Consider the following 18919-nt stretch of genomic DNA (forward strand, 5'->3'; position numbering starts at 1 on the left):
ACTTACATCATTTCAGCTTACGAGTTTTTCAAAAATGTAACCTGCTACACGTGCTAATACTGCCTATTGATCCAGCAATCTCACTTTGGGGTATATATCCAAAAGCACTGAAAGCAAAGACACATACATATTATTTGTACACCCATACTCAAAGCATCATTATTCACAACAGCCAAAAGGTGGAAACAACCCAAGTGTCCATTGATACATTGATAGAAGAACAGATTAAAAAAATGGTCTATACACACAATGGAATGTCATTCAGCCTCAAAAAGGAAGGAAATTTTGACACACACTATGACATTACTAAACCCTGAGGATGTGATGCTAAGTAAAAACCCAGTCACAAAAGGACAAATACCATATGGTTCTACTTACATCGGGTGCCTAGAGCAATCAAATTTACAGAAACAGAAAGTAGAATGATGGCTGCCAGGGATGAGAGGAAACAGAGGATGGGAAGCTGTCATTTAATGGGTAGAGTTTCAGTCTTACGAGAAGAGTTCTGTGCATGGAGGGTGGTGATGACCACACAAAAACATGAATGTGCTTACTGCCATTGAACTGTGCACTTAAAAATCATTAAGATGCTAAAGTTTATGTATTTTTACTAAATTTTTTTTTTAATTTTAACTAAAAAAGAACAGAATCCACCATTTACTGAGTACTTGCTATGTATCAGGGAGTACACTAAAGCTTTGAATATATTTCCTTATGTCTCTTCACAACAACCTTGAGAAAGATAGCATGATCTGTTCTATGCATGAAGAAACTGGGTTTGCACAACTCAACCAAAGTTCAACAAGCAAAAATGGAGTCAAAATTCAAACGAGGTTGGTAAGACTCTGAAACCCATTTTCTCTAACCCATGATGGTGAAGAACTAGGATAAAGCACTCCTGAGTCTCAGAGAACAATTCAACTTTTCAAGTAAGGGAAAGTAACTTAATAGCAGCCAAAAGAAAAGGGGATGGGAATGACATTGATCTGGATGAGAAGAGGATGGCATCAATACAAGGGGGACTAATTCTTCAAAACCTAAACTTTAATACCAAAATATTTTCCACAAAACCTCAAGATCCACACATTAGAGGCATTGTAATTATACTGGAGCAAGAGATTCTTAACTATAAAACAGAAGAGAAAATTTTAATTCTTAGAATATTGTAGAACACAAGCACGTAACTTCTTTTTCTACCATTGCTTCTAGAGAAATAAAATAATCTTGGCACAACCAATAACCAAATTAAGTCAAGCCTTGCAACTGGTGCTATTATTTTTGACCTGCTGGGTTTCAGAATAAATTCCTAACTTTAGTATTCTCTGAATCTTTTCTTTCACTTTACCAGAATTTCTACATACCTATCTCTCCCTATTTCACCATGTTCTCTGGAACCCTACTGATCACATCTCCTATCTGACTAGAATCCCACAGGCAAATACTGGAATGCTGCCTCCTTTGCCCCACTTCCTCTGACCCTCTTCACTTCAGTTCCTGTTATTCTAATTCTAAGCCTGGATTCACCCCCATGCTCACTCTCTCTAGGGCCACCACTTGTACCTGGGGTGACTTAGTACCTTCCTCTAGCATATCAAGGCTCAGGACTTGAGGAGGAAAGTTGGACCTGAATTTCGACCCCCTCATAATTATACACAATGGTCTTGACTCTGCCCTTCCCTCTCCTGGGCCTCAAAGCACCTCTGTAGAGAGACCTAGAAAGATGCTGTTCAACATGAACTGACCTCAACAACCCTTCATGATGACTTATCACACTCTCAGTGCTAACTAATTCTGATACTCCAGTCTAGCCTCAAGATCCTACATCCACTCTCACTCTTTTTGTAAAGTTACTGATAGGACTGAGGCCAGCTAGTGAGCAGTGCCCTCAGCTCTCCACAATTTTCCGTCACCACAATCCTCAAGTACATAAGGAAGATTTCCAACCTGTTAGACAGTCGGTTGGTGGGCTCCATGCCTAAGCCACACCACCACTGCCTACAGCTCTGGGATCTTTTAGGGAAACAAGAAGAGGAAGAATGTAAGACAGCAGAGGGCTGGCAGGGAGGGAATGGGCATTCAGGGCCATTGTGTACTAGTCGAGCCCTTATTTTATATTGTTTCTAATGGTTAGCTTGGGGGATTCTAACTTGGTCACAAAGAATGCACCCCTACACACCACTCCCTCTAAACCTATAACCAACAACACAGACTCAAAAGCAAGCATACTGCTTTTTGTTCCTCAACCATGAGGGGAAAAGTTTTATTAATCAAATAAGCCTCAAGCAGATAATAATCTGCTTCACAATTTGATACATTCCTTCAATGAATCTTTACTGGATGGCGATTATGTACTAGTGCTAGGCACTGTCACTAGGATTAATGAGATGCAGGTGAAAACTGTAAAGAGATACACATTTATTGATTATTCTTTTCCTTCCCTTCCCCACAACTATGAATTCCTTATGGGCAGAAATTATAACTTTGTCTCCCCTACAACCAGCATGGGGCCTGGCACAGAGCAGGCCCTCTGGGAATTTGTTGAATATTTGTTGAACGCAGTTCATACCTGCAGCTGAAATATTTCTCATCTCATTTCACCTGCCTCTAGCCCTGACACAGGCCTTGGCCACCATAGCAACCTCAACCTCTCAGCTCACCTCCCTGGTTCATGTGACTTTCACCTCCTCTTAAGAATATGAACCTATACCTTCTTTTCATATGAAAGAACAACTACATGGAATAAAGACAGCCTGCTAAGTAAGTTAAAAGCTCACTCATGTCTAGAGTCAAAAGATGTATCACCCCTGAGCCTTTATGTTAGTAAACAAAACTAAGGAATCAAACACTAGACAGCATGGAAGATGAACAGATTGGTGCACTTAAAATACACACCCCCTTAGGAAACTTGCTTCCTAAGGGCCACCCTTGCCTACAGATGTGAGATTGGCCTCCTCTTCTCATTCTCAGAAAAGAAAACAAAGAAAAAAAAATCCCTCATAAACAGGCTGCTGTTTTGTGTTGCAGCCACATCTTCAAAAGTTCAATGACACTTTGATAACTGTAAAATCTAGCATGTGCGCCGTGGTTCGATCTTCCCTATTTAATTTCTTTCTCGCGACATTTGAATTGCCTATTGTACACGTCCATCAGAAGACTTGAACTGAAGGTTTTGGCCAACAAGATGCAGAAACCCAAAGAATAGTCCAACAAAGTTCCCATAGCTGTATGGACGACAGCTAATCTCCTGAGGTTTAATAACAACACTTTATAATATGTACATTGTGCAAAAAAAGTTAACATACTTTAATCTATTGAAATAAACCTCATTACAGTGCTCTTTTCTATCTAGGCTTTTGTAATTCTATTTTAAATCTATGCTCTCTTCCATCCATGTGGTTTCCTTCCCTTTTACCCAAAATAACTTCATCAATAAAATATTACCATGCTTAAGTGGGTATTCAATAAACACTTGTTCAATGAATGAATAAATGACTGAATAATTATAAAATGCTTGGCTAAGGCCCCCTAAGAGGTTTCCATTAGTTTATAAAATTATGTGCTTGCATGTTCAGGTATACACATCTAAATGAGACTGAATAATAGGTATCAAGTAGCAGTTAAATATTAATCCATTTCTGTCTCAATAAGTCTACTTCAAAATCTATAATTCAAACTACAATGAATATATGCTGAGACAGAGTTCATTTACAATCATACTATTGGTATTTACACACTTTAAAATAAGATTTGAAATATTAATACTGATATGGAAATAATTCACAACCTAAACATCAATGTGTTTGTATAATAAAAGGTCAAAAGTAAAGAAAAATGTCTTGTGGTAAGCCTAAATGTGTATGTTTGAAAATGTTATCAACAATTTTTAAACATACTTTTTTAAAAAGGTTGTACAAAGGAGTGCCTGTTTTATACCCAGTTAGCAAGGAACATTTTAATATGGGACTTTTTTCATTTTTAAGATATGTAACAAGTAGGCCAGAGAGAATATATTGGTAAGAAACTTTACTGGGGGTAACAGCTAATATTTATTATCAAATCTTAAGTCTAATAAACACCATAAAATGTAGCTTTACCAGTATCGAAAAATTTAATATTTCTTAAGGTATGTTCTGACATCTTTGTTTTCTAATTCACTTATTTCTTATTATCCTGTCAGAAAACAACTGGAGATAAAATAGTCCAGATATAAGATCAGTTTATTCTTACTGAGTTCGCTGAGAAGAAGTTCTGAAATAAGCTAGCAAATGATTCTTTTAACTTTAAGGGAAAATGGTCTCAAATAAACTAAAGAAGTCACACATTTAGCAAAACTAAATGACGAGAGGCTATGTTAAATGTTTAAAAAGTAAATGAAAGTAAATATAAATCGGTAATAAAACGGTCGGAATGAAAACGTAGCTCTAATTTAAACTTATTTGCTGAACTTTCTTTTGTATCCTATATTGTTGGTTGCTAGCATGGGCGTGAAGGATCCTGTGAGCAGTTCAACAGGAAGACTGTAGCCATGCAAGCATCTCCTTCCCAGTGCCTATCAGCATGTCTTTTATGTCTTGGCGTCCATTTTAGGAGTATCAGCGAGGTGGTGTATAAAGAAGCTTATAAAACAAAGGTTGTCATCTTGGCAACCCATGTGAGCATTAAGTGATTTCATTTTATTGAAGATCAAAATGTTGATTAGTAAAAAAGTTGAAGGAAATACTTAAGCTCAACTGTGCAAACACCTGTATTAGATCTCACATATTTTTAACTCGTATTTGGATATTAAATGCCATTCTCAGAATTGCTGATGTGTGTCATTATGATACCATAAAAACCATTTTAAACAATTGATCACTTAAGGCGCTCAGTAATATAAAGCTATAAACAAAAAAATTTTTTTTGTGAAAGGATTAACAAATCCATGATTACATGCTTAAAACAAAAGCATGGAGCAGTCTTTTATACTACCCAAAATGATTAGTACTTATGTGAATATATACGATTTCCCTATATTCTTTTAGTATATGAAATAAAAAGAACATATATTATCATAGTAAGTCATAACCTAATGCTACAACTCAAACTCTCTTCTTCAGAAACAGCAATACTTACTGACAACGAGGGTGGTCCACAAAAATACGTGCCTTACAGTTAACCTCTCCTACAATAATACTGATTTTTAAGAGCAGAACTATCACAATCCAATCATAACCAGGCCTAATAGAAACTTTATTATTAAGAAATTAGATTTAAAGTATATATCCAAGGAAAATACTGGGTAATATTGAAAAGCAAATTCATGAACTTTCTAGATTTTCCTTCTACTTAAAACATTTTGAGAGAGCCAAGCTATAGTAATCGTTTAATTATACAATCTAATCAACTAAAAATAATGGAATTTTTCTCCAAGTATTGCAAACACAGCTTGCTACTTCTTATCCAAAAGATTAAATTTCTATTCTCTACCATTCCCAGCCATTTCTGCCAACATCATAAAAATTACCTTTTATCATTTTCTTCTCACAATGAGAATTCCCTAATCGCACACATCTTTTAGACATAGACACCTCCCCACCCACCTCCCCACCCACCTCCAAAAACTGGTTCAGAGCAAAGACACACACAAAAATAATGACCAAGCTCACATTTCTTGTTTGCCCTTCAAACGAAGTCTGGTGTCTTCAGCTTGCCTTTCTGGTCTTCAGTGTTGTCACTCATTGCTGGGGGATGTAGTTTAGGACAGCATGAAGCAGCAGAAATAAAAGCTGTTGCTTTAAGAAAACGTTTTCTTAAACACATGGATTAAATAACTTTTACTCTGACTTCCTGGCTGGGTTGCATAAAATCTTAGAAAGACTCCTGGAAACGTGAATGTCTACAAATGGGAAAAAAAAAATAAAATCTAAAAACTTACGTTCTGAACACATTCCGAAGGATGTCTGCTTTGATTTGAAAGCAGGTTTGTACTGATGAACAAACTTTATTTTGTAGAAAATTAATATTCTCTCTAATTAGAAATTTGCCTTGCCATCTTCTATATTAATCCTGTCTCTCATGGTATAATCATACATGCAAAAAATCAAATACAGTATTTCCCAAATGCATGGACACTGTGGAAGCTTCATTTTGAAAAAGGCTTTTATTTCCCTTAATACTGGTGACTAAACGTCATTGTATGTACCAACACTTTCAAATAGCCCAAGAGACTTAAAAAGCCTTCTAAGTTTGAAAACCAAAAAGTTCTGAGTTTTTCTGTACCCCAGGACGGTTTTCTTTCCTGAAGCTCAAGCCGAGAAAGCAGACAAAAGAAGCTGATTTGACTGAGCTGTGCCAAGTCTTGCCTTTTTTTCTTTCCTCAGCTCTCCCTCTGCCTCTCTCTCTCCCTCTCCCTCTCTCTCTTTCTCTCTCACTCTTTTGCTCCCAGTATGGCAACCTTCCGAGCAGTCTTGGCGGAGGTCCAGCCTGTGCCAGTCTGTCTGAATTCTTGTCTCCAAAAGATGTCCTTTGCGGATCAATTAATACATTTGAAAACAGGAAACTGTGGTACGGTACCCAAATCCTGGCACCAACAGCATCGACTTCTGCCAAATCACCTTACAGATTTCATGGTATCCTACCTTTCATAATCATTACTAACATGTTCCCGGAGCAATAATGGAGTACTAGAAGCCATTCACTGTTCAGCGATAAGGAATCTGTTCCCTAGAAATGTCCATATGCGACATATGCACAACCTGCAGTAAATCAAAATTCTCCTGTGAGAAGAGATGTATGTAACTTTAATAAGCACCACATACTGTATTTCTTTTTATAAGACTTGCTTTTCCTTGCCCTGCTGCAAAGAATCATGGGAGCAGAGAAAAGGAGGCATGCAGATTAAAATTAAAACTGTATGCCCAAATAAGTCATGCTTTACCCTATGGGAAAAGAACATAGTTCTGAGTGAGCAGCAAATCCCATTATTAAGGAAATTCTAATATAAACTGTACCCATCCAAAGTTTTCCTGGATATGAAGGGGACAGAGAATTCTTTTCAAAATACAAACATCAGTTAAAAAGGAAAGAAAAAACTTAGGAGTAGATTTAATAAAATTAAGTATATTTTCATATTTTGAACCGCAAGTTTCAACAGTTGCTTGTTTACTAAATTCACAACACTATAATTTAATAAGTATAAATAAGTAGTTTATTTTTATTTGTAGCATTCATCTCTTTTAAAGCAAAATAGGCAGTCTGTGCTTCACACATCTACTTGTCCTTTGCAGATCAATGAATACATTCAGAAACAAGAAGCCATGGTATGGTACCCAAATAGAATCAACTTCTGACAAACCATTTTCTGCTATTTCATTTAAGAAACTATTTTTACCTTTGATACTTGAAAATACGGTGTAGCTATACTCTAGAATCACCATGGTTTTATTTAAAAAAACAAACAAAAAAAACCAGAATAGTACGTTCTAGTCTTTGGCGCTCTGTCTTTCCAAGGTATGTAACTTCAAGGCCTCAAATTGCTTAATCTATATATTCCTTGGTTTGCTCATTTGTCAAATATAAAAATCAGTGACTTCCTCCTCTGTGGTCCCAAAATACTCTGTTTATACTCAATATACCTCCACTCTAATTGTATGGTAATTAAGTATGTGTCTTTCACCAGCCAGATGTGTCATTCTCAGGTGAAACCATGTGTCACTTATCTAAGAAAGTCTTCCATAAGGCCTTTCATATTATGCAGGTGCTCAATAAATCTATTAGGTGAATAAACTATGGCAATGGATCATGTAAATATCATTCTGAAGTTCCATAAAACTATGAAATATAATGAAAAATAAAACCACATATTACTAAATCATAAGCTAATAGATCAGAGAAATGCTACAAGGTATTATAAGTGTTGAACTAAAGTACTAACAAAAGCGTTCTGTGCAATCCTTCAAAATAAGGGTGATGAAACATGGGCAGGATGACAGTGGATTTGCAATTTATAATCAAACTAAAGATGAAGAAAGAATCTTGAAAGCATCAAGGGAGAAGTGACTCCTCATATATTCCGGGTCCTTGATAAGATTAACAGCTGATAACTCAATGGAAGCCATGGAGGCCAGAAAGCAGTGGGATGACATAGTCAAAGTGCTGACAGAGAAAAAAAATCACAGGGGGTTCTATACCAGTAAAAGTCTTCTTCAAAAATCAAAGAGACACTAAGACATGCCCAGATAAAAACAAAACACTAATTGCTAGTAGATCCGCCCATAAGAAATAAAGGAACTTTTTCCTTCAGGCTGAAATGAAAGGAGATTAGACAATAACTCATATCTTTATAAAGAAAATAAAGAGCATAAGTAAAGATAAATGCAGAAGCAAATATTAAAAGTAATATAAATATCCAGTGCCTGGATGGCTCAGTCGATTAATCATCCAACTCCTGATTTTGGCTCAGGTTATGATCTCAGGGTTTTGAGATCGAGCCCCACATCGAGCTCTATACTGCGCATAGAGCCTGCTTAAGATTCTCTTTCTCCCTCTCCCTCTGCCTCTCCTCCCCTGTAAAAACTTTTAAAATTTAAAAATACAAGTAGTATAAATGTGTTTTTTGTTATAACTTTTTTCTCCTACCTGATTTTAAAACAACATAAAGCAATAATTATAAATGTATATTGACAGGCACACAATATGTGTGACAACAGGATAAAGGAAAGATAAAAGAGAGTTATATAGGAGCAAAGTTTTTGTATACTCCTGAAATTAAGATGATATTCATCTGAATTAGATTATTATAAATTAAAATGTTAACTTAAAATCAACCACTGGGAAAATAAGGGAATTAAAATGTACCATAGAAAAATATTTAACACAAAAGAAGGCAGCAATGGAAGAACTGAGACAAAAAAGACAAAAACAGAGAGAAAACAGTAAAATGGCGGAAGTAAATACATCATCAGTATTCACATTAAACTTAAATGAACTAAAAACTCCAATTAAAAGACAGATTGGCAGGATGTATTTAAAATACATAATCCAATTATGTGTTGTCTACAAGAGACACACTTAGATTCAAAGACACAAATAGGTTGAAAGTTTAAAAATTAAAAAAATATATACCATGCAAAGGGCAACCAAAAGAAAGCTGGAACAATTATACTAATATCAGACAAAATATTTTAAGACAAAAATTGTTACTAAAGATAAAGATACTTTATAATGATAAAAAGGTCAATTTATCAAGAAGATGCAACCACTATAAACATGTATACCCATAACCAAAGAGCCCTAAAATATAAAAAGCAAAAAATGAAATAACTGAAGAAAGAAACAGACAATTCAATAATTGAAGTCTCCACCAATTAAAATTATTAAATTGGTGGAGACTTCAATACTCCACTTTCAATAATAGCTAGAACAACTATATAGAAGATCAGCAAGGAACAGAAGCTTGAACTACACTGTAAAGCAACTAGACCTAACAGACATCCCCAGAATACTCCTCTCAACAACAGCAGAATGCACATTCTTCCAAATGCACATGGAACATTCTCCAAGACAGACAATATATGAAACCATAAAATAAGCCTCAGTAAATTTAAAAGGATTGAGATCATACAAAGTATTTCTCCAACCACAATGGAATAAAAGTAGAAATCAATCACAGGATAAAAAGATTGGGAAAATCACAAATACATGGAAAAACTACTCCTAAATAACTGACGAATAAATAACAATAAGGACTAGAGTGGAAATAAATAGAGTATAAAAAAACAATTTTTTTTAAATCAGACAAAGATATTGCAATAAAATTACAGATGAATATCCCTTATGTATATAGAAGTAAAAATTCTCAACAAAATACTACCAAACTGAATCTAGCAACATATACAAAGGATTATAAAACCATGACCAAGTGGGATTTATCCCAGGAATACAAGGTTGGTTTAACATAGAAAAATCAATCAAAAAAAAAAAAAAAGAAAGAAAAATCAATCAATGTACTATACCATATTAATAAAGTAAAGGACAGAAACCAATCAATCATCTCAACAGACATGCAGAAAGCATGTGACAAAACCAAATACCTTTTCATAATTAGAAATGTGAATCTACATAAAGAAAGGAAGAGATGGAAAAAGTGAAAGTAAAATAAAAACTTTTATTTTTTTATTTTTAATTAATCTAACATATAAGAGTTTGTTCAAAATAATAGCAATGTACTTAATTATATATGTGTATGTGTATATATACATATGTGTGTTTGTATGTGCCCATTTGTACAAATATATGCCTATGTATGCTTAGTATAAGTGAAACAAAAGACATCAATGATATTAGGGTAGGAGAGAGTATCAGGATTATTTTATTTTATACACTACCTGTGTAGTAGGATAGTGTTATTTGAAAGTAGATTTGTATTAGTTGTAAATGTATATTGTAAACTCTAGGGCAATCATTAAAACAAGTTTAAAAAAGAAAAAGTATAACTGATATACTGAGAAAAGAGAAAAATTGAGTTCATATAAAATGCTCAATTAAAATCACAAAAGGCAGAAAAAAGTGGAAGACAAAAATATGAACAAAGAACAAGGGCAAATAGAAAACAGTAACAAATATGTTGGATATTTATCCAACTATATAAATAATCATTTTGAGTATCAATGGTCTAATGCACCCATTAAAAGACAGAAATTGACAGAGTGAATCAAAAGCTTGTATACAAATGTTAACAGTATTATTCATAATAATTAAAAAGTGAAAACAAATGTCCATCAACAGTTGAACAGGTAAACAAAATGTGGTCTAAATATAAAATGGAGGGGTGTCTGGGTGTCTCAGTGGTTGAGCATCTGCCTTCAGCTCATTAACCCCGGGTCCTGGGATGGAGTCCTACATTGGGCTCCCCATGGAGAGCCTGCTTCTCCCTCTGCCTATGTCTCTGCCTTTCTCTGTGTCTCTCATGAATAAATAAATAAAATCTTTTAAAAGATTTTTATGTATATATTTATAAATATATATGTATATATGTATATATTCAGCCCTAAAAAGGAATTAGGCACTGATATATTCTTTAACATGGATGAACCTTTGAAAAAAAAAAAAACTATGCTACAGACACAAAAGCCCACATATTATACAATTCTATTTATACAAAAGGCCCAGAATAGACAAATCCATAGACACAGAAAACAGACTAGTGGATGCCAGGGGCTGGGCAGACAGAAGAATGGGGATAGGCTAGTGGATACAGGGTTTCCTTCTGGAATGATGAAATTGTTCTGGAATTTGTGGGGATGGCTGTAAAACTTCAGAAATATACCAAAAATTGCTTGATTACATACTATAAAAAGGTGAATTTTATGGTTAAATTACATCTCAATAAAAGCAAAGTTGCAGTTCATCTCTCCAGTACTTTTGAGTGTTTTGAATGATTACATCCAAGGCAAACGCACAAAAGCCCCTCTTCTTATAAAGAACATTCAACATTAGCTAAAACCTTGTCCATGTGAATCTGCTTTAGGAGTCTACCCAGCGAATTCTAGTACCTTCCTCTGCTTTGACTTCTTGGTTAGACCCTTGCCAACTCCGGCATTCCTGGCCTCTCCAAATACAGCTCCCTTCTGCGCACTGTCTTGGTTCTGACTCCTCAGACAGTGCCTACTCTCTCGGACTGCCAGGCCCTCCTTGAAGCACACAATCACTCCGTCACCCTCCATAACTGCCAGGACCTAGTGAATTCAAAAGTTTGACAGCCAGTTTCAGTTACATGTTAGCAAATCTTCTCTTCCCACAACTCAGGTATAGCCTGATCCCAACAGGCTTCGGGAGGCTTCCTGAGTGCTAACCCAGGATCTGACACACTTGAATTCCTGTCTCTCTTCCTTCCCCCAGTCACCTGCTTGGACAGGGCACTCTCTATACCCACACATGATACTGACTATAAATTCACAATGGTAAATTCACTAATATGGGGAATTTTCTTCCCTGTGCCTACTATGTATGATTTATTGGTAGCCTCAAAACCTTCATTTGATTCAAGCTCTCAGAAAAAAAAAAAAAAAAAAAAACAATCAAAAAGGACCAATTCTTCAAGTTTTTGGTGTTTTTTTTTTCAATTCTTCAAGTTTTATACAGCCTATAAGTAAGTGGTTGCAGATGGTAGCCTGGTTAAGTCTTAAGGCTTAAGTCTAGACTTAGCAAAGTCTAGAAAGTAGCAGAAGAAACACGTTGGGTTTTCAGACTTTCTTCCAGGGAGCCCTGGAGCTTCCCAGAGGCTGCAGAGCCCTCAAAAAAGGACAAAGAAAGGATAAGCAGACAAGGTCCCTAGGATGCATGTCACCACTGCAAAAACCACAGGTCTGTTTTTATGATTTATTGGCACAAGGTTCACACTGCAAGATTTTAACAACAACAACAACAAAATTCTAAAAAAAATGTTTAAAATCCTTTGTTTTAGGACACCTGGGTGCCTCAGCAGTTGAGCATCTGCCTTTGGCTCAGGGCGTGATCTCGGTCCCAGAATCAAGTCCCACATCAGGCTCCCTGAAAGGAGCCTGCTTCTGCCTCTATGTCTCTACTTCTCTTTCTGTGTCTTTCATGAATAAATAAACAAAAAATTTTTTTAAAGTTTAAAAAAAATAAAATCCTTTGTTTTGAGCCAATCTAGAAAAATACTCCCTAATGAACGAATCTAATAAGAACTTTTGAGGTTATGGCTCTCTCTGAATATCGACAACAGGAGCTAACATTGTCACCTGAGACATAAGACGGTAGTGAGGAGCTACTCCCTCATCAGACTGAGAATGCATCTACTTTGTCCATAAGTCAGAAAATGAGGGAAAATAAAATTATTGGGCCATTTTCCCACTTTCTTTCCCTCCTTAGGTTTAGATCTTTAGGTCTGTAATCCAAAATTCCAAAGAGCATGGATCTGGTCTTCTTTCCCAGCTATTCATGATGTCTTGAATTATAGATATTCACTCAGGAATAATTCTCTCAAACATTATCTGAATAGCCACTACATGCCAGGTATGTCCTGGGACTATGGAACCCCTGCCATCATGGAACAGGTATGTAAAAAAGCAGTTACAACTACAGGTCACCCATCAGCTATGACAGAAGCATGTGCATGACATCCTAGGAACACAAGAAGGAAATAAGCTGAAGGGTCACTCACTGACCAACCAAAAGTCAAATACAAGTCACTTTAGATAGAACAAGGAGAGAAGTTTAAAAGGTGTATTGATTCATTTGACACATATTTTTAGTGTTCACTTATGCTTAAAGCAGTACTCTAAGACTCTAGAAAATCCAGAGGCACATCAGAAATCACCCCAGCCCTCAAGAAGCTAAAGTCTAGCATGAAGATAAGATACTTATGAAATACTACACTTTACATAATCATAAGTATTATGATTTGAGTATCTCCCCAAATCCTAATTTTTCCATGTTCCTTCATGTTGTCATAAAACAAAAGACAAAACTGTCTTTCCACAAATCTCAAATGTGGCATTGGGATGGCCATCCTTCCTGAGCTCGATCCAAATTCTACCCATTCTCTCCCTCTGCTTCCCTCTCTTCCACTGCCTCCCTGTTCCCAGTCTTGTCTTTCTTTCTTCCTTCTCTTCTCTCCCTTCTCCTCCATTATGCACTTAATCATTATCTTCATCTACTAATTCATCAAGCCAGTATTTTTTTAAGATTTTATTTATTTATTCATGAGAGACATGGGGGGGGGCAGAGGCATAGGCAGCGGGAGAAGCAGGCTCCATGCAAGGAGCCTGATGTGGGACTCGATCCTGGGTCTCCAGGATCACGCCCTGGGCTGAAGACAGGGCTAAACCACTGAGCCACCCAGGCTGCCCCATCAAGCCAGTATTTACTGAGCACTCGCTTATGTAAAAAATATGGGGTGAGAAGCCACAATGAACACAGCAATGACATCAACAAAAGGTAATCATGCATGAGTAATAACTATGCTAATAAGAACTTTCACATTCCTTAATTAATTCACTTCTCACCCAACCTTTGGAAGAAGACAGGTGTTATTTTACTCTATAGATGAGGAAACTGACATCAAAAGAAGTTATGGGACTTGTCCAGACCATCAGACACATATCTAAATATAGGAAACGGAAGCAACTATTCCAGATTCCATTACTAAATGAGCTCCAGAAGACAGAATGGACACATCCCACTACCTACTTAACAGACCCTCTGAAGAGTTAATAGATACCTCAAACTCCACTTTGTCAAACCAGAACTCTTGATTGTTCTCAGAAAAGCTCATTCCTCTTTCAGTCTCAATTCAATGGCACTCAGCTGCTCAACCTGAAAATCTAGGGGCCATCCTTGATTACCCCCTCAGCACCCACTAGAAAGGCTAACAGGAAAAAGATAGTTAATATCAAGTGTTGGTGAGGATGCTAGAAACTGGGACCCTCACACATTGCTGGTGGGAATACAGAATGGTAAACAGTGTGGCAGTGTCTTTAAAAGTTCATCTTATACTTACCATAAGAACTAGCCATTTCCAGCCTTAAGTCTACCCATGAGAAAACATATGTCTACACACAGACCTGCACATGAACACTTGTCAAGAAATGATTCTCAATAGCCAAAATCTGGAAACAACCCAAAGTCCACAACATGGTGAATGGTTAAACAAAATGCAGTCTATCAATGCTGCATGACAGCAAGGTACCAATTACTGATACATGCAACATGGGTGAGCCTCAGAAACGTGATGTTAAGTGAAAGAAGCCAAGCAGAAAAGACTACATATTGTATGATTCAATTTCTATGAAATACTTTTAAAAAGATAAAACTCTACGTAGAGAAGGAAGATCACTGGTTGTCTGGGGCTAGGGTAGGAGAGGGGACTGGTTACCAAAGGGCAAAAGAGCACTTTGGAGTGAGTCGAAGTGCTTTAGATGAGACTGTGTTCATGGTTTCACAACTGTAAACAATATTTTTAAAAAATCAAACTGCATACCCAGAGCACGTGAGTTTAATGCTATATAAATGATACCTCAATCTATACACATTGAGTATTAGAGTATTTACTGCATCTAGAGGCACTGTAGTAAGCCCTAAAGGAGGTACTAAAATGACTAAGACACTGCCCCCGACCTAAAGGAGCATCCAGTCCTCTCCTTCCAGTTGCAAAACCAGGACAGGAAAACAGAAATAACAGATATCATAAACTAAAAAATGACTGCCCATATATGGAATGAGCAAAGAATGTGATAGAGTCTGGAGGAAAGAGAGAAGACTGAAACAAGGTGTTCAAAGAAGCCTTACAGAGGGTGTTCTATTTTTTTCTGAGAGAGAGAGAAAAGAAAAACACGAGTGGGGGGAGGGGAAAGAGAGAGAATCTTAAGCAGGCTCCATGCTCAGCAAGGAGCCTGACTCAGGGCTTGATCCCATGACCGCCAGACCATGACACCAGCCAAAATCAAGAGTTGGGCGCTCAACTGACTGAGCCACCTAGGCGCCCAGGATATTACTTTTAGTGGGGCCTTGAAGAATGACCAAAAATCCAAAAAAGTGGAAGCTGGAAGGTGTTCTTGAGAAAAAAAAATTCCCAAGGGCAGGAATGCTCAAGACATGTCAGCCATCAGTGAAGCAGTATAGACAAATCAGAGGTCCACAAGGGGAGCAGAAAGGGTCCCAGCCAGCTGAGGACCAACTACAAAGTCCCAAGGCATGTGTTCACATCTCTCATGGGGTTTCCTCAACTTCAGGCATTTCAGTGCCATGTTCATGATTTTTGCCATATTTGAAATTATAGTATGGTTTGTTTATTATATACTTAATATTCTTTCAATTGGCTTCTTTTTTTTAAGTTTATTTATTTACTTTTTTAGTAATCTCTATACCCAATGTAGGGCTCAAACTCACAACCCCGAGATCAAGAGTCACATGCTTGATTGAGCCAGGTGCCCCTAAACTAACTTATTAATCTAGTTTAGTTTTTGAAGGAAATTTTATAATTTGTAATTAACTTTATAAAGGAAACTTTATAGTACAACTATAAAATGAAAACCAGCTTCATTTGCCAGAAAATTTTTTAAAAAGCTGTTGAATGGGTGCTATTAAATTGTCAAAACTTGCAGCTATCTATAAACTTGAGGCCTATATCCGTTAAAAAGAGAAATTAACAAGTGTTGGAGAAGGACTAAAAACATTCTAGCACCAGACTGATACTTGCACCTTGATATAATCAGAAGAGCTGAAAGATAGTAGAAAAAAGGAAGGGTTTTCTCACTGTGGTCCATGCTACTCAATACTATACCCTTGAACCATCTAATATTGCCTTGTGTTAGAGGTCCTACTCTTTGGGAAATACTGGTCTACAGTAAATCCTAAATGGCGGGGGGCGGGTAGTAAGTAGAACAAAAACGAATATTTATTTAGCACTTACTATGTGCCACAGTTCTAAACACTTCTCATTTCATTATTCTTCATATGAGCTGGATCAACTTATTTTTCAGGCCAGGGCAGTGAGGCATACAGACTTGAACTAACTTGCCCAAAGTCATACAATTTGCCTAAGGGTCATACAGTTAATAAAGGGCAGGGCTGGAACTTAATCCAGGCAGTCTCTAGCCAGTCTGTGCACCTAATCATTACAGTTGAGTTGATTCTCATGTGAAGTGATATTTGAGGAAGATTTGTCTGGCTATGATATGCTTGAACTAAAGGAAAGAGAGGCCAGAAGACTACTGCAACAACCCAGGCATCCGATCCCATGGGCCAGCTGGGACTGGAAGGTTAACTGCCATTTGCTGTGGGCAGCAGAGGGCAGCAGAGGGCTGTGGAGCAGGAGACAGGCTCCTGCCCAGACTTCCCGCAGGTTGGTCTCCAGTGGAGAGGGGGAATTTGAAGGAACAAGGCCAAGGCTCAAATCAGAGATACAAACTCTACCCTGGAAAGAGAAGAGCTGTGAACATCATTGTCCTTAGGAGGGTAGAAGTCAATCCTGAAAAGTGGGATGAAGTCTCCCTCCTCCCACTCCTGAAAACAGAGATACTGAAGGAACAGTGTGTGGGGGCAGCCAGGTGGCTAAAACCCTCCTATGATCTAATCTCCCCCACCCAAGTCCTTTCACATTGTACTTTCAAACTACAGTACTGGTATCATGACCTCTTCTTTTATTTGTAATTGGATTTCAGGTCTTTCAAGAGTACAAAATTTGGCCTGAACTTCTCCTCTTTTAAATTTAAAATATTCCCTTAGGAGTGGTATCTAATTCTCAGAGGAAGTGTTTTAAAATTAAAATTAAGAAATACATTCAAATGCCATTTCCAAGTTTCTGACAGGTCTGAAACATCCTGAATGCAGACACTATTAATCCACAGACATCAAAATCGTTTTATTATCTTAAATCTTCCAAAATCATTGTTTGATAAAAAAAAAAAAATAGCAGATAAAACTGTCAGAATAAGAAAAAAAGAAAACCTCCTTGAAGAAAATTTCCTATGCATGGCTTTAAAAGGAAGGTTCAAAAAATTAAAAAATTGATTTGGACTGCCCAACTGATGCTTAATTCAGACTTTATTAAATAAACAGGAAAATTAGACATTGTAGGTTTGTGATTTACTCTTGGAAAAACTGTGATTTCTTATTTCCCAAGAGAAAAGCTTTTAGAGCATCAATAGATTTCTCTGGATATCAAATATTTCCCCATTATTCTGAGTAAATTATATTTAGATCAAAAGCAGATAGATTAAATTTCCCTTAAAATACCCAAGGGATTTTTAAAATACCAGGAAATATGTCACAAATCCAAAAACAATATTTTATCCTGATACCTGCTTGGCAATGTCTCCTCATTAGAATAATTAGCCGGAAAACAAAACTAATTCTGAATCTTAGAGATCCTAAATTCAAAATAACTTACTAAAACCAGATTGTCCTTTGCTGATGCTAAAAATGAAACTCATAAGCCTTGGTGCCCTTAAAAACTTAAAAAAAAAATCCCTGGAAATATGACTTTACATTTTTGTTTTTAATCTGGAAAAAAATGTATCTGAATTAGTGATAAGTGAGATGGGAATCTGAATTTTATTTAAATACTATGTACACAACAAGGAACATAAATGTAGTTAAGGGTTTCCAAATTCTTGATCATTTCACTCTCTTACCAGTGCCACAAAGTTCACGGCTTCATTGTTCTCCTCTAAGTTATTTCTGTCTTCCTGACAAAACTATAAGCTCCTTAAGAAACTATTAACTTTTTAAATCATCTAGTAAAATGTAATACACGTGACAAGACTAAAGGACTAAACACCTCTTCATAGATAAAAGGGCCCTCCAAACCAAATCTCTCATTACCATCTCCTCATTCTCTCTCCTACTCAGTTTGGCATCAAGTTCAAGCTCTACTATCACAAAATTTAATCCTAGGGCAATGTTAGAAAAATCCACCCATCTCTGAGAAAATAATTTGATACAGTTTTTGAAATTCAAGGTGAGGCCCTTTTTAAAGCATGGATATTAACTAGAACCCATGTCAAAGAGATGTCCTATCTGCTGTGTGAGAAAAGATTTACACTTTCTGAGAAGGAGGGTGAAAGAAATGAGGGCCAAGAAGGGTGGGAGGTTGGAACCTGAGAGATGCAAGGTTTGCCCTGTGTGTTGAGAAAGGCAGGAAGAAACCATGACTGGACAGCCAGCCAGAAGGCACTTGGGAGCAGGAGTATCCAAGGCTGGAGCTGCACCTCTGTGCTGCACCATATACAGTCAGCAGCTCCTCATCACAAAGTCTAGAACATTCCCATCTTAATGATGAGTGCAGTTTTGGTAGATTCAGTGCAAAAAAGGGATGGTATCTAGGGATGCAGGAACCTAGAAGCAGAGGTAACCAAGTGAACATAAGCATCCTATATACATGCATACACTCCAGAGTTTAGAGAATCTTAAGGATGGC

The 18919-nt window shown here is 36.8% G+C and overlaps 1 protein-coding gene across 6 annotated transcripts in view; it reads right to left on the reverse strand.

Moving 5' to 3' along the window:
• MSRA (methionine sulfoxide reductase A) overlaps positions 1-18919 on the reverse strand; it is a 433724-nt gene that overhangs the window by 385241 nt on the left and 29564 nt on the right. Inside the window, exon 1 of one of the 6 annotated variants that reach the window (XM_038573681.1) lies at positions 5915-5942. The exons of 4 other annotated variants lie outside the window; for them this stretch is intronic. In XM_038573681.1, coding sequence (XP_038429609.1) covers positions 5915-5927 — 13 coding nt within the window. In that variant the 5' untranslated portion in view covers positions 5928-5942. Of the gene's footprint in view, positions 1-5645; positions 5797-5914; positions 5943-18919 lie in introns of those variants that run through there. One more of the 6 variants, XM_038573682.1, reaches the window with a different exon arrangement.

This window comes from Canis lupus, chromosome 25, assembly GCF_011100685.1.
Source record: "Canis lupus familiaris isolate Mischka breed German Shepherd chromosome 25, alternate assembly UU_Cfam_GSD_1.0, whole genome shotgun sequence".
In the NCBI taxonomy this organism is placed as follows: Eukaryota; Metazoa; Chordata; class Mammalia; order Carnivora; family Canidae; genus Canis; species Canis lupus.